This window comes from Hordeum vulgare, chromosome 1H (assembly GCF_904849725.1).
Source record: "Hordeum vulgare subsp. vulgare chromosome 1H, MorexV3_pseudomolecules_assembly, whole genome shotgun sequence".
Taxonomy (NCBI): Eukaryota; Viridiplantae; Streptophyta; class Magnoliopsida; order Poales; family Poaceae; genus Hordeum; species Hordeum vulgare.
In genome coordinates, this window is record NC_058518.1 from 356,790,836 (window position 1) to 356,807,775 (window position 16,940).

At 43.7% G+C, this 16,940-nt stretch overlaps 1 protein-coding gene across 1 annotated transcript; it reads right to left on the bottom strand.

The window, feature by feature from the left end:
* Positions 1-3,893: 3,893 nt before the first annotated feature.
* On the bottom strand, positions 3,894-6,313 carry LOC123436370. Its single transcript, XM_045115626.1, has 4 exons — positions 5,870-6,313; positions 5,645-5,783; positions 4,505-4,590; positions 3,894-4,150 (listed from the first exon to the last, which is right to left on the bottom strand). Exons 1-4 carry the CDS (start codon positions 6,128-6,130, stop codon positions 4,028-4,030), a joined length of 609 nt encoding a protein of 202 aa, XP_044971561.1. The 5' UTR covers positions 6,131-6,313; the 3' UTR covers positions 3,894-4,027.
* Positions 6,314-16,940: the final 10,627 nt, after the last annotated feature.

The following is a 16,940-nucleotide window of genomic DNA, read 5'->3' on the forward strand; positions in this document are numbered from 1 at the left end:
GATGGACAAGACCCAATCCTAAGCATAGCACAAGATCGTGTAGTTCGTCTGCTAAAGCTTTTTTAATGTCAAGTATCATTTCCTTAGACTATGAGATTGTGCAACTCCCAGATACCGTAGGAGGGCTTTGGGTGTATCAAATGTCGCAACATAACTGGGTGATTATAAAGGTACACTACACGTATCTCTGAAAGTGTCTGTTGGGTTGGTACGAATCGAGACTGGGATTTGTCACTCCTTGTGACGGAGAGGTATCTCTAGGCCCACTCGGTAATGCATGATCATAATGAGCTCAATGTGACTAAGGAGTTAGCCATAGGATGATGTGTTACGAAACGAGTAAAGAGACTTGCCGGTAACGAGATTGAACAAGGTATAGGGATACCGACGATCGAATCTCGGGCAATTGTAATACCGGGAGACAAAGGGAATTGCATACGGGATTGATTTAATCCCCGACATCGTGGTTCATCCGATGAGATCATCATGGAACATGTGGGAGCCAACATGGATGTCCAGACCCCACTGTTGGTTATTGACCGAAGAGGTGTCTCGGTCATATCTGCATAGTTCCCGAACCCGTAGGGTCTACACACTTATGGTTCGATGACACTAGAGTTGTAATGGGAATAGTATGTGGTTACCAAAGGTGTTTCGGAGTCCCGGATGAGATCCCGGACGTCACGAGGAGCTTCGGTATGGTCCGGAGGTAAATATTCATATATAGGAAATGGAGATTTGATCGTCGGAAATGTTTCGGGGATCATCGGTATTGTACCGGGACCACCGGAAAGGTTTTCGGGGGTCCACCCGGAGGGGCCACCAGCCCAGAAGGGCCACGTGGGCCAAAAGTGGATAGGAACCAGCCCCTGGATGGGTTGGTGCGCCACCCACCAAGGCCCAAGGCGCCTAGGGCAGCAAACCCTAGGGCGTGGTGGCTGCCTTGGGTGGCAAGCCACCCCCTAGGGTGTCGCCCCTCCTCCTCTTTGCCGCCGCACCACCTAGGGGAAACCCTAGGGCATACCTGGCCAAACGGGTCGGCCCGACACGGCATGGGCTGGCCCGCCGCAATCGTGCCAGGCACGGCACGGCACGCCTGGGCCCGATTATTAAACGGACCATGCCGTGTCGGCCTGCGTGCCAACCTCCCAAGCCCAAGCAAGACACGTTCTATAATCGGATCGGCCCGCGGCACGCTAGGCCCACGGCACGCTGACCGATTTGATTGAAAAAAAACGTTGATCCCGCCCTTTCCCCGCCCCTCTCCCGCTAGCTGGCCGCGTCGCGCCGCGCGCCCTGCCGCGTTGACCGCGGCGCCGCAACGGCCCCCGCTCCCACGTGCCCAGATCCCCCGCCCTTTTCCCGTTTCCCGCGGTGGCCCCGCAGCGGCGCAGCCCCTGCTCCCACGTGCTGTGCCGCACGGCGCACGCCTGCAGCCCCGCACGGCCGCTCGCCCACTCCCCCCGCTCCCGCGCCCCATCGCTCCCTAATCGTGTCGGTCTGTGCCGGCACGCGGGCTCGGGGTGGCAGCCCGGGCACGGCCCATGGCGTGCTCGTGCCTGGCTCAAGCACGATTAGCCCGTGTCGGGCCAGGCCCGTGTCGTGCCTGGCCTGCGGGCAGTCGGGCCGGCCCGGCAGGCACGACCCGTTTGGCCAGATTTGCCCTAGGGTGGCCGGCCCTCCTCCTCCTCCTCATATATATATGTGTGTGTGTGTGTGTGTGTGTGTGCAAGGGTTTGGGGCTGCAAGACACACAAGTTTCTTTCTCCCTCGGCGCAGCCCTGCTCTTCTTCCTCCTCCTGCTCCGCGATGCTTGGCGAAGCCGTGCCGAAGAACTGCATAGCTCCACCGTCACCACGCCGTTGTGCTGCCAGAGCTCTCCCTCAACTTCTCCTCTCTCTCCTTGTTGGATCAAGGTGAAGGAGACTTCACCGGGTTGCACGTGTGTTGAATGCAGAGTCGACGTTGTTCGGCACTTAGATCGGAATCTTCCACGATCTGAATCGCTACGAGTACGACTCCATCAACCGCGTTCGTAGTAACGCTTCCGCTTAGCGATTTTCAAAGTTACGAAGATGTTCTACAACCTCTCTCGTTGTTGGTTCCTCCTAGATAGATCTTGGTATGACATAGGATTTTTTTTTTTTGAATTACTACTACGTTACACAAGAGAAGGTTCTATTATGATGACTCTATGTTTGTGCATAACCTTTTTTTAACTGTGTTTGCGCAACCTTCACAATCTTCAAGAAATTATGAAGACATTATGAAGGCCGCCAATATATGACCCATTAAAATTGCTCTTATCAAATATAAGTGAGTACGAAAGTGTTGTTCTAAGCCCGAGCTCATGTGAGCTCGGATGAACAGTAAAATCATAAAAAACTGAACATTTTTGTGTGGAAATTGACAAATGTTTTTATAGCATGTAAAATTTCATCATGAAATGACATTCATGAAAAATGTGGCAAAAAATTAAAATCAATGCCCCCAAAGTGCGTTTGAAAATAACATTTTGAAGCATCGATTTTATGTTTTTATCGCGATTTCCACGAATGTCATACGATGATGAAATTTTACAAGCTAACAAACATTTTTTTCAATAATTTACACCAAAAAATAGGTTTTAATTTTTTTAACTTTAGTGTTCATCCAAGATCATGTGAGCTCGAGATTAGAACAACCGCTTCCAAACGACTACTGCTATTTCACAAGGATAAAGTAAGCACAAACAGCCAAACAGCCATTTTGCCCCTGTCACCTAAACGCCGTTTTTGCATCTGTCGCCTAAAGGTTAGCTTGTAGATTGCTCATGCGTTGGTCAAAATTAGCAAGAAAGGTCACTAAGCCATTGACATGTTACAAAATTGGCAACCAATTGAACATAGACAAAAAAAAAAGTATCATGACCAAAAGTTGGTAGGTTAAGTACTGGCAACCATCCAAACTCACCCATACAACCCTTAGGCCTTGTTCGGTTCCTTTATATTTGAAGGGGTTTGGAGGGGATTGACAGGGATTAAATCCCGTACAAGTCAAATTCCACCTAAATCCCCTCCAATCCTCTTCAATCCCCTCCTGGTAGGGATTAACCGAACAAGGCCTTAGGAGATTGCGATTCAAGTTTTTGTGGGCTTTGCTCTCGAAAGAGAAAATAGATTAAGATAGGGGAAAATACACGGGAGCTCATCGGTGCTCCACCCCCTATATGAGTATTAAATTCAAAAGATGCAAGGAAAATTCATAAAATCCTGAAATTTAGGGATATCAAACCTGAGTGTCCAATCTATTTCTGTGTGAAGTTTGATGAAAAAATACTAGAAAAAGTATTTGTGGTCGAAGAAAATACAGTCCGACCTATTATCCATCCAAACAGTTATTTTCTACACATAGGAATTTTTTGTCTTTTTGCTGAGAACATGTTTTCTGATACATTAGTAGATTGGGCACACATGTTTGATATTTCAAAATTCCAGTTTTTTCTAAATCCGGTTTCTATTTTGAATTTAATACTCATATATGGGGGTGGAGCACCGGAGTGTTATAAATCCTCTTCATTAAGATAGGGCGTGTCTTTGGTTTTTCGAAAGAAAGCTTGATTTTGAGAAAGTCACATAGATAATAAACATAGCGGAACTTTGATAAGTACAACTCGAGAGCCTTGCTTCTTGTGAAGCAAGTGACCTCACAAACTTCTCAATTTTGCCCGCTTTATCTCTCCCTTTGCAACTCTCGTTCCTACATGGATCCAGTATGTAGGACACGGCGATCATTAGAAATTCACGAATCAGAAACGCAAGTTTCTGAATTGGCCTATGTGGACAATATATATAACCCAATAAGGTGCTCACTAACAAACCTTGGTATCTTAGTATCCAGGTAAATGCAAGCCCTGCAAACATAATCTCCCATTCAATACCTTTGATAATCAACTATGTTTCCTTACATACATCTGAACGATCCAAAACTTCACATACTACCGTTTCGCAAGGTAAAGTACACGTGAAAAATCAAATCGGATCATTGTCTACTGAAGTTTCTTGGATCTTGGAACAGAGGACGACAGCTCTTTACTGGATGATCTTATGATGAAAAGAACTGTTTCCATCAGCATGCCACCCACCACTCCTAAGATGCCTCCAGCAGCACTCTGAAATATAATACCAAGGCCATAAGTGTTATATTTGCACATGTTTTACTACGTAAGGCAGCCTTCTGTGCCAAAGTGCCGTGCAGGATGGGGCAAATGCAGTATGAGTAAAGCCACAACCCTAGCACAAAAGTTACCCTCTGGAGTTTCATAATGGAAGAACAAGCAAGTACTCCATCCGTTCCTAAATATAAGACCTTTTAGGGATTACACTATGAACTACATACGGATGTATATAGACATATTTTAGAGTATAGGTTTACTTGTTTTGTTCCGTATGTAGTCCATATTAGAATTTCTAAAAGGTCTTATATTTAGGAACGGAGGGAGTAGGTATCATTCTACTTGACTTACCATCACAGGACTGTTGCTGAACAGAGCTTTGAAAGTAGCAAATCCCACCAAATAACCCGTGAACATTATGACCACAACATGCAGACCTGAAATTGGGGAAATATCACATAAACAAATGAAGCATAACATTATAAGATACTTCTAAGTACATTAAACATAGTCAAGCATTCCTCACTTGAAAATCCCAAACTTAGATCAAATTTCATGTATAAAGGGTAACATAGAACAGATGAAATATCAATATTTCGTTTTGCTTGGAAAGATCGAGTAAAAGGTACTAGGTACTAAAAAAGCGATCTCATAAGTGTAATCCTAAAATTACAGACTGCATACATGTATGTATGCAAAAGCCATGGGAAATTGAAGTGTCAAATAATAAGCCATCAGTTTATCATTTGTGTAGCAGCTAACACCTATTCAGTAAATTGTATGCTTACTGGCATTGATAAGGACTGTCATCTGCTGAGCTTTTACATTCACCTCTAAGCCACGATACATTGTTCATTCGTTTGATACTTGGCTTGTTCAATTAGCAAAACAAGAAAAAAGTGCTGGTTATGGTTGGAACTGCAGCAACCCTATGATATATCTAGTAAACATGTAATTATGCATGTGTTTAGTATTAGACTACTTGGGCATTGCCTATTGGCATGGTCTATTTTGCAGAGCAATGAAGGCAAAAGGAGCTCAAGTAGGGAGCCAGGCTATTCAAGCAGGTGGTGGATGAAGTGTCCTGTGCCCTGCGAGGATGAAGAATAATGATCCAGCGGCTGAAACGGGACGGAGGGTGAACACTGGATGAAGAAATCTGATGGCTGCGATTTCTCCTTTGTTTATTGGAGGAGTCCAGTAAAACTCTGTAGTTTTCGTCCTGTTAAGCCAATGACTCTGAGTCTTTGAAGATAGGCTTCCTGACTTCCTGTTGTTTGAAGCTAACACTAGTGATGGTTGAAGCTAACACTAGTGATTCATCTAAGTTCTATTCCCACATGGAAACCTATTTGCATTGTCTCAATTCTAAAAAGTGTGCATCATATTGTTGTACTAGCAATCAGGCTTATATATGAGGGCTCAGGGTTTGTTTCCAAACCAACAATGCACATCCAGTTTAGGAGAAGGCATGAATATGACGATTCGTACCGAATCCTAGCTGATCCTTGTAAGAGGAGAAGGGCTCGGTGTTTTCCTCCTTAGGTGCGACGTCCTTGACGAGCTCGGCGTACTCCTTCCTCTCCTGCATCTCCCGGAGCTTCTCCAGCCTCGCCTTGAGCTCATCGCTCTGCACGGGCACAGCCACATCAAAAACCTATATTTGGCCAAACCGCACGAGCTCAGAACACAAGCGCCGTCATGGCTGTAACTCACCTTCTCGCGGGGCTTGGGGCTGGACAGCACGAATTGAGCGCCTTGCAAGAGTTGTCTGAGAGGTGGGCGGCCGCGGGAGCAATCGGCGCACCAGATGGCGCGGATGGAGCGGTAGGGGACGGCCGGCTCCGAGGAGAGGGCGGAGGCCAGGTCCCGGAGGTCGTCGGAGAGATCGGGGGAGCCGGTGGCGGAGGAGAGGAAGGAGCGGATGGAATCGGTGGCGGTGACGACGAGTCCCGGCGTAGCGGTGCCGGCTGACATGGCTGCTGCTTCAGATTGGGGATGAGACCATATGGCGACGAACAGGGGCGACGACGGCGGTGAGATCTGATGGGCGGACGGGAGAATTCAGGGATGCCGGCAAGATGGGATGTGGGAGCGGCGCGATTATGATGGTCGTGTCGACGTCGGTCGTCGTGGCTAACGGGCACAAACTCTGTTTCCACGAGCCAAACCTGTTCTCTTTCTTTCCCCCTCTTATTTTTAGTTTTTTACAATCATTTCCTTCTTTAGTCATTCACTACTCCCTCCGTTCTTAAATATAATTCTTTTTAAAGATTCCACAAGGGGACTACATGCAAAGTAAAATAAGTGAATCTATACTATAAAGTGTGTTTATATACATTCGTATGTAGTTCCTTAATGAAACATCTAAAAAGACTTATATTTAAGAACGGAGGGAGTAGTAAGCATGCACGTGAAATTCACATGCATCAATAAGATGAGACATTGTTCTTCAAAAATAAAGGACAAGACGTCATGTGTGTCTAGATGCTGATGCGTTTTTGTATTCTGATGAAGCATCGAAATTGTACCTAGGGAAATACCTGCAAGTGGCGTTGGCTGCTTGGCCTACTCGTTTGAACCAGTTTTTTTTTCTTTTCCTATCTGATGTTGATTTACAAAAGTTTGATTCAGATCCTTGTGTTATGAGTTTGAGTCTGTACTTGTGTTAGAGAAGTACAGAAGGAGTACGTAGTAAACATGTCGTAATAAGATGGATATGCTTTATAGCTAACTCTGGCCTGACCTGAGTTTTCAAAGATCTTTCTTGTACACAGGTTTTACATGTCAAGTTGCAAAAGATGGATATGCTTCATATATAACTATTGTTTGTTTTTCAAAAGATTTACATCCATCCATAGTCGTGCCGACAACATGAACCAAAAACAAAATTCATAGTTCACATAAAAATACAACCTTTTGTAGCAAACTAACTCGTGCAGAAATTAATAAGAACTGCACATATGAAGCAGATGTATCAAAATTTTACATGATGCAGCCGGATCATCTTCATCAACTTTAAAGGTATATCCAGCGTTGTTTTCCAGAAAGGCATATCATGCGTGGCTTCCCCACATTTAGTGTACAGCTTGAAGCAAACCGTTCATTACTGCCTTCAATCCCTATTATCCTAAAAAAACGGCTCGTGGGAGCACACATCAAGGGAGCACCTAATCTCCCATATCGCCTGCTATTTTCTCACACCCGGATATCTATTAGAAAAAACAATGTAGCCAGAAACACGAGGTAGCTTAGGACCACCAGCGCCGTAGATGAAAATGCAATTGATAAAAATGTCAAGGTACCATAGATAAGGTTCTTATTTCTGTTTGTGGCCTGATGTGCTTAATAATTGTATTGCTCCAATTCTGCAAGTGATAGAAGCATATAAACCATTGGAAGATAATAACTACTATCAATAAATGAAGTTGAAATTTCTAAGTAAAAGGCATGTAATTACCATTATATCCAAACTCCAGAGCTTCCAGGGCACGACCTCGTCTTGAGACCTCCAGGATGACACATGGTTACACGGTTTGATTGGCCCAGATCTGGGTACAACAACGAAGGTGGTGTCAACCATGGAGACTCTGGCCCATATTACATATTAACATACAAATATTTTCAGTCAGAATATTTCTTCAAGTTGGTACAACCTACAGATAATATAAATACGCTTCACTGTTAGCAATACTCCCTCCCTGATGTTTTGTTCGTTAGGTATTCAAACGGGGAACACTCCCCTAGTCCAAAAAGAGAATAGATGCATCTAGATAATTACTTTTTCATCTGCATTTAAATAAGGAAATAACTACAAATGTTAAACATGCTAGGGAAACTACAATCTTTCCAACAACTTCGAATATATGAGAAATAGAAGGAGAAGCAGGAGCATCAGCATTATTTTGAGAGCTCATTACATGCAAGAACTATACAATTAGTACAAAATTCACCGTGTGCTTATCATGATTGCAATAAAGGTTAATGACAGTAAAACTGAAAATTGACCTCTCTGGATCATCAAATAAAGAAAAACCGACCATCAGCATTGATGTGAGGGCTTATAACATCCAACGAATACCCTTATTACAGAATTCACCATGTGCTTATCATGATTGCAGTAAAGGGGTTAATGACAGTAAAAATGGAAGTTAACCTCTCTCTGGATCATCAAATAAGGAAAAAGTGTTTGCCCATCGATCTTCATAAAATTAACTCATTATAGTTCTTCGGGGCCATTGTTACTTAGAAAATTTACTGTCATTACTGGATAGTTAATACATGAGTGACATACTGCTTAGGATGATCTTGTAGTAAACATGCACATGCAACGCACGTCTCAACCAATGCACATGAAATTCAAGTGATGGTTCATATGCTGGAAAATTCAAGAAAAAATGGAAGAAATAGCAACTATAGAGAAACCATTCAACAATAATATGCATTTTTAAAGCACACCACCAACTCAAATTGCTCCTTCAAGTTTTGAAGCCAAAGCAAATGTATAAAACCCATTTTAAGCTTGTGGGGTTGCAAGAGATGCCACTTAAAAGCATTGTTCAAAGTCCCAACTCCCATTTCTCTGACCCCATAACGCTTGTGCCAACCTTTGGCCAAGTCATGGAACCTGCACCATTGACTATCTATCCTCCTCACACCTTCTCCAATACAAAGGGTAGCTATCATCAATACAAAGGTAACTATGTATTCCTCCTTTTCCTGCATAATTAAATTAAATAAAAAGAGAATATGTACTTAATATATTGAAAATGAAAATGGCGGAAAGGTCTCATTTAGTAAAATGAAAATGATGGGTTTAGGATTTTTTAAACCCAATTTAAGTAACCTATATAAAAACAATGAGGATTGATCTACTTCTTCAGTTTGCAAGTTCTCTCTGAAATACAATCGAAACAGAACTCTAGAAAGTTCAGTAATGTTGAAAATTACATGCCAAGAAGTGGCATCTAAGAGAATCGAGATACCTACACAATTTTTTCTGTACTTCCTAATTAATAATAAATCACACTGCATATTGAAAACAACTAAATTCAATATATATTTTCTCTGCCCAACCACATGAGCATTCTATCAAAACAATTAAACTGAATACATATTTTACATATTTTATGACTGCTAAAAATAAAGTATAGCAATATATTTCACAACATACTTTTGTATTGCGTAATGAAAAAAATCACATAGCTTTTTGATTCAAATATATCACATACATCATGTTTCTATGAAATGTTAACCATTCATACTAAAAGAATAAAGTAGGCCAGCATGTGTCCATCACCTCGATGTCTGTTTCATCTGAAGATAGTTAAGCATTAGCCTCCCAGCGCCTCTGAGTTTTGTACTGGCACATCAAGAAAGTTGCATATTGCTTACAAAGAATCTCATGCACTGAAGTGCAAGGAAGATTCTGTTCATTCAAACATTGAGATTTCATGCTTGAATTGAAGATAACTCGCAACTATACCAGACTTGGCCGTCGTCGCTACGTCCTGATTCACCACCCTCCATCCAGGTTGATCCATGCATAGGAGACAACACCTCTTAACAGTACGGGTTTCACTCTGTTTTTACTTCTAACTGAATAACTGACGCACAAAGTTTCAACAGAGGTAAATCTTAAATATGAAAAGACATGTGCTTTTTGAAGATTTGAGTCTTTCAAGCCGAACAAAATTATGGAAAATTTTATTGTTTGATAGGATACAACAACCATAATAAATATTTTAAGGAAGTTCATGGTCATACTGTGAAAGGGTTACCTTGCTAGTTGCAATACATTGTTCCTTATCTTAGTTATACTATTATCTATTGCCTCCGTTCCAAAATAAGTGACTCAAAAGTGACTCCATTTTGTACTAAACTTAGTACAAAACTGGGTTATTTTTGAGTCACTTATTTCGGGACGGGGGAGTATTATGTAGCAAAACTACGTACTCCTCCTATTCCTCCTTTTCCTGCATAATTAAATTAAATAAAAACAGAAAAATGTACTTAATATATTGAAAATGAAAATGATGGAATGGTCTCATTTAGTAAAGGAGGCGAACATACCAAACCAAAATGTACCTTAATTAGTAAAGATTTGAAGTATATTCACCAATGTACTACCCAAAGTCCATCAACCAGAATTATATAGTGAACCATTGAGTCCAAGAACTTATCAATATGGAATTATGACACAAAGTATGGGATCAAACTGGAGCTCCTCTTCCTCCTCTAGTGCATCTACCTCCTAATTTTTCTCATCTCTGGTGGCATTTCCAGATGGTTGGCAGTGCTGATTTTTTTTCATTGAATTTTCTTACTATTTCTCATCCAAGTCATGATTGATGGGTATATGAATTTTTCATCTGTGTTACTCATCTATGCGCCTTTTAGTATCTTCTTCATTTTTTTCTTCAATCTCTGTGCAAACTAAGAAGACAAATTAGAAGGCATGCATGACAGTACACAAGTTAGATAGTTTTTTTTCCTGAAAAGATACAGATATTTAGAACAGATGGAGTACTTACATATCAACACCATTGCTGATACAACAGTATCACCCTTGTTTCGTTTACTATCACATCCATCCATTTTTATGAGCTGCTAAATTCCAAGACATTATTTAGGAGCAATGGCGGAGGATAGTGGAAAATTAAGGTGGCCTCACACTAAACTGAAATGGTCTCATGCAAAGCAAAACCAAAGTATATGACATCTTGACGAGTACTATCATTACACCATTACTATGCGCGATCTACGATTGACACTTCGACAGAAATTTAGAAACTTATATTGCATCGTTGTGAATCAGAAAAAAATGAATTAACAACTATGGCGACCCCTTCCCTTTCGTGTTTGCTGACCCCCGCCTCTCTGCTTCATGTCCAACTTCTGGCTAGCATCTAGGCTAATGCGAAACTTGGCCATCGCCTGGACGTCGGTGACGATGCGAGGCTGTTGTCGTCCTACACTGCTAGAGGCTATTGTCCTTCTTGCAGAAGACATGAGTACACGCTCCGACATTTAGGCTGGAGTAGAGCCGTATTCTTGCCCGGTCTGATGCCGATCGTCACACTAATTGTTGCAGTACTTGCCTGTCGGAGTACCAGTTGGTGGCGGAAGTGATCGCTTCCTCAGCCAAACGCACGATGATTCACCTAGAAAATGACCGACCAAGCCACACCAACAACGCGCCCTAGTGCCTCGACCCACACTAAAACGGGCATGTTTCACTCGAGCACACCGACCAAGCCCATGATTGCTCCTTGTCCAATCCCCCTCTTTTCTTCCTTTCAGTAATGAATAACGCAGCCGCAGCCACCACAAATTCACTTTCGCCATCAGATTATGTAGAAACGATGATTAAGAATGGAAGAAGCAGAGGCGAATTTGTATTACCTGGTTGATGACGGTGTACAACTGCTGCCCCTGCGGCGTCAATCCAGGACCCGACCAATTTGTTTCCTGGATATGGCGAGCGTGCAAGGCAAGGGGGAGGCGACCGGCGTGAGCGTGCGGGGCGAGAGGGCGGCGACCGACGCGAGCGGTCGGGGCGACCGGGGCGGTGACCGTGCGGAGGGTACAGGCGGGGCCGAGCAGGTAGCCAGTTATTACGAAAAGGACGTGCGAGTCGAGGGATGATTAGGGTTAACTAAGATTTCGCTAGTTTCGTTAACGAAGTATTTAGACCGTTGGTTATGTGATTAGAGGGTCCAGATGGGTGTTATATTCTCATAGGTAAAAGCACGTTGTGAGAAACAAGCGCACTGTATAATAACCTATAGACATTTTTCACTCTCTCTCTCTCCCCCTCTTAGTTGTGAGAAACAAGCGCACTGTATAATAACCTATAGACATTTTTCACTCTCTCTCTCCCCCTCTTACTTGCTCTCCGACGCTACTCCATGGAACAAGCGCACCATATACGATTAGATTCGATCGAGTAAAAAAAACAATTTTAGTAAATCCTGACCTTGGAGGATGCCATATCTAACTTGGAAGATATTATATAACGTTGTTCTTCTCACTGTCACATTGATAATAGCAGTTAAACGTTTACATGTCTAAAGACCTCATGCTAATTATGTAGCAATCATGCTGAATGATGATGCAAATTGTTGGTTTTGACAATGGCTTTACTTACAAATAAAATAATGTACCTATATCAATAGCAGCGGTCACATGAGGTAACATCAGTGGCAGCTGAAGGAACGATTCTGCTGCGCCCACATAGTTAGGTGCGAGCTTCCACCATCCAACAACATAGCTATGACCACGTCGTGGAGCAGAGGAAGAATAGACCAGTACTGGCATGACCTGCAAGCCAAAAATTAAGACCAAATTCGAGAGTTATATAGGACTTCAATGGATGGGAAAATTCAAAAGAATCATTCTATGTTCATAAGAATCTCAAGAATCAAAACATACAGGCTAACATGAAAGATTAGTCCTAGGCCTAGTGTTCTGTTTCAAAGAGGAAAAGCATCTAGCATCAAGAGACTTAAATCAAATAGTATATAATTTTCTTCTTTGAACAATAGTTAAATGCCAAGCTATTGGCATGCATATTCGAGAGTTAAGGAAGATAAAGTTGGTCCATCACTGAATTAACATTGGCTTGACTCTACTGCAGTAACTTCCTATGCAATGTGCTCACGCAAGCACATGTAAGTTTCTTATGTAGGAAACATGCAACAATACATGCGACCACATAAATCCAGATACAATTTTTGTAGAGGAAAAAAACAACTAATATGTATCCACAAAAGCAAAGGCATAATTTAAATCAAATGCAATGTGCTCATGCAAGCACATGGATCACGCAAGGCACTTCTCATGTTCCACGGTTCTCTCTCGTACGATAATCCTCTTCCTTCACTTGAACCTGGGACCATAACATCCCTATCCTATTATTCCGAGCATGAATGATTCCTCCGTTATGCTGTTATATCACAGCGCCAACACATTTTTCATCTATAATTTGGTACATGCCTCTACATTCCACAATTAGTATTGTTAATTCATAACTTCGAGATAACAAGTGATCCACCTTACATCACATGATCTAAACTATTTTCAAGACATGGCTCTTCTTTGATGCACATCCAAAGCAGGTTAGCCACAAATCAAAAGCATCCACAAGCATGTACCTTTTTAATCCCAGTGTACAGGGCTAACACTATGACCGTTGTGATTGGGAATTTCATCGAACGGGTCGAGGGTGCATGCACCTGCGGTATGATATTTTTGAGTCAACTTCAGTCTAGAGAAAGATACATCTCGCCAAAGGAGCTGGGTAACATACCTGGGAGGAGGTCCGGCGGGGAGGGTCGTCGGGGAGGGAGATGAGGGTCCGCGGGGATGGAAAGGACGTCCGGCGTGGTGTGGGGCGCGACGGTGGTGGAGAGGAGGAGAGGGCAGCCCACGTGTAGGGACAGGAGCCCCGGTGAGGAGGGAGAGGGGCGCGGGGCGAGGAGCCCGACATGGCATGCGGACGGCCGGCGGGGCGAGCGGCGACAGGCCGGGCGGGGGCGCGGGCAGGTGCGAGCGGCGGAGCTGGCGGGGATGGGCCGATCCGACGGTGCGGGGGAGAGCACCGAGCAGCGGCTGCGCGAGGCGGGGGCAGGGCCGAGCGGGCGAGTGAGCGATGCGGGCGGGGGCGAGCGGCGACGGGCCGGGCGGGAGGTGCGGGCGGGGGCGCGTGCGGATGGGTGCAAGCGGCGGGGGCAACGGCGGTTGCGCGATGCGGGGGTGGACCGAATGACCGACTTCGCGTGCGTGGGACGGTGGGAGTTGGTCTCGCCTTCTCGTTGGCTAGCGCGTGGGCGGTTATGCACACACGGGAGCGCGGGCTGAGACGAAGCGTGATTAGCGTTTCGTTAACGATTTCGTTAACAGTGATTTTAACCATTGATGATTTGATTAGACGGGCTGAGATGGTGAGTTGTATCTGCCCTCTCGTGCTTTTTATAGTACAAATGACGATCGTAACATCGGTTACAATAAAAATAATTACCGCCTGAGATGCGGATACTAACCAGAAGTTCGAAAAATAAAACCTAGCAATCCTAAGTACTAATTCATAAGCTACCTTATTTTTCTCTCTATTATTACAATATTCATATATCACATGAATGAAACTAAAAGACATAAAATAACAGTCATCAAAGACGGTAATGTTGCTACCACTTTCACACTTCAGAGTTAATTTTGATTTTACCACCCCCAACAGTGTGTGCAAGATTCATCCCAAATGCAATGAACTTTTGCATTTGCCGAGTTATTGTGAAAGAATTAAAATAAATATTAATTTTGCATTTGCCGATGCGATGAACTTTTCATGATGGTCTCGTAAAACTGCTTCCACAGTTTTCTGATGTGTATCATTATCAAACCCAAAGTTTGGCCAAACGTGCCGGTCCGGAACGGCACGGCCCGTCGTGGCACGATTATCAGTCGGGTCGTGCCGTGCCGGCCCACGTGTTGTGTCCTCTAGCCCAGACATGGCCAGGCTATTAAACGGGCCAGCCCATGACATGTTTAGCACCTTAGGCAACATCTTTTTCAACCTCTTGGGTTGGTTTTTAGGATTATGAGGCTATATTCTAGTACATATATGTAAAAAATTTTATGAAAAAGGGTTGTGTCGTACGAGCCCGCGTGCTAGCCTCCAAGCCTAAGCACGGCTTAAGGCGTGTCGCGTGCCGGGCACGACCCGTTTAGCCCGTGCCGTACCTGGCCCATGGCGGGCTGGCCTAGTTGATCTGAACCGTTTGGCCAGCTTTGATCAAACCCATCATCCACATTTAACTTGGCATAGCCATACCCTGGTAACATCCAAACATCCGACCTCATCTCAGCCTTCGAGCTAAATGGAATGATGTAGTTTGTCGTTAAACCCCGCACTGCACGCTGATTAGAGCAACATTTACCCAAATATGATCTCTCCTTTCAGCATCTCAACTTGAAAAACTTTTAGGGCCTCCGCGGGATCGTAAAATCGTAGAATAGTAAAAACATGACCGCGAGCCTCGAGCCGTTTGATCATATGATGCTCATTGCCCTATATTTTTTTAGCCATACATGCGAGCTGCATGTGATCCTTATTATTGAGGAAAACACAAACTCCCAAAAGTTTAAGGTACATAAGTAAAAACACATAACAATAAATACAAATTGAACAAAAGCAACACCAAACACTTAGCACATAGTGTGATGGTGTGACGCCCTCGATTTGATCGTACGCTAAGCATACAAGCAAATACATACGACCAAGCTCAAGGACTCACGGGAAGATATCACAACACAACTCTAGACACAAATAAAAAATTACAAGCTTCATATTACAAGCCAGGGGCTTTGAGGGCTAGAATACAGAAGCTCGATAAACACATGAGTCAGCGGAAACAACAAATATCTGAGTACATACATAAAACAAGGAGAAGCCTTAGAGAAGGCTAGCACAAAAGATACAACGATCGAACGAGGCGAGGCCTCCTGCCTGCGAACCTCCTAAACTACTCCTAGTCGTGAGCGACCTCCATGTAGTAGTAGGCACCGTCGGGGTAGCAGTCGTCGTCGATGGGATACACCATATCCTGGGCTCCATCATCTGCTCGCAACAATCGTATCAAGGGGAAAAGGGGGAGCAAAGCAACGGTGAGTACTCTGTTGGGGAACGTAGTAATAATTCAAAATTTTCCTACGTGTCACCAAGATCATGTTGGAAATATGCCCTAAAGGCAATGATAAAATAGTTATTATTATATTTCCTGTTTCAAGATAATCGTTTATTATCCATGCTATAACTATATTCAATGAAAACATAGATACATGTGTGGATACATAGACAAAACAATGTCCCTAGAAAGCCTCTAGTTGGCTAGCCAGTTGATCAAGGATAGTCAAGGTTTTCTGACTATATGCAAGTGTTCACTTGATAACTCGATCACATCATTAGGAGAATCATGTGATGGATGCTACTGCAACAAAAGATCTTCCAACGACGCCAGAAACAAGCGTGTTGACGGGAGACTATTCTTGTTTTGATACTCCTCAGCAACGGCGCCAGGAATCCTTCTGCTATGGCTACGCCTTTAGGGACTTTCTTGGCAAATATGCAAAGGATTCCCCTGTGGCCTTGGAGCCTTGTGTTTGTGTTCCCTCGAAGCGGAAAGGATGATGTAGCACAGCGGCGGCAAGTATTTCCCTCAGTTTTGAGAACCAAGGTATCGAACCAGAGGAAGGATTGCGTCAAGTCACAAGTACCTGCACAAACACAAAGAGCTTGCACCCAACGCTATGAAGGGGTTCTCAATACCTTATAGATTGTTTGCAAAGTGAGAACTGAAAGCAACAAAGAAAGCAAAGCAAAGTAAAAGTGAAAATGGAAACGATAGTTGTGAATAGACCCGGGGGCCGTAGTGTTCACTAGTGGCTTCTCTCATGAAAGCAAGTAGACGGTGGGTGAACAAATTAGTGTCGAGCAATTGATAGAACGGCGCAAAGTCGTGACGTTATCTAAGGCAATGATTATATCTATAGGCATCACGTCCAAAACAAGTAGACCGATACTTCCTGCATCTACTACTATTACTCCACACGTCGACCGCTATCCAGCATGCATCTAGTGTATTAAGTCCAAAAGAACAGAGTAACGCCTTAATCAAGATGACATGATGTAGATGGACAATCTCATATCTACGATAAAACCCATCTTGTTACCCTTGATGGCAACCACACGACGTGTGCCTTGCTGCCCCTTTTATCACTCGGAAAGGTC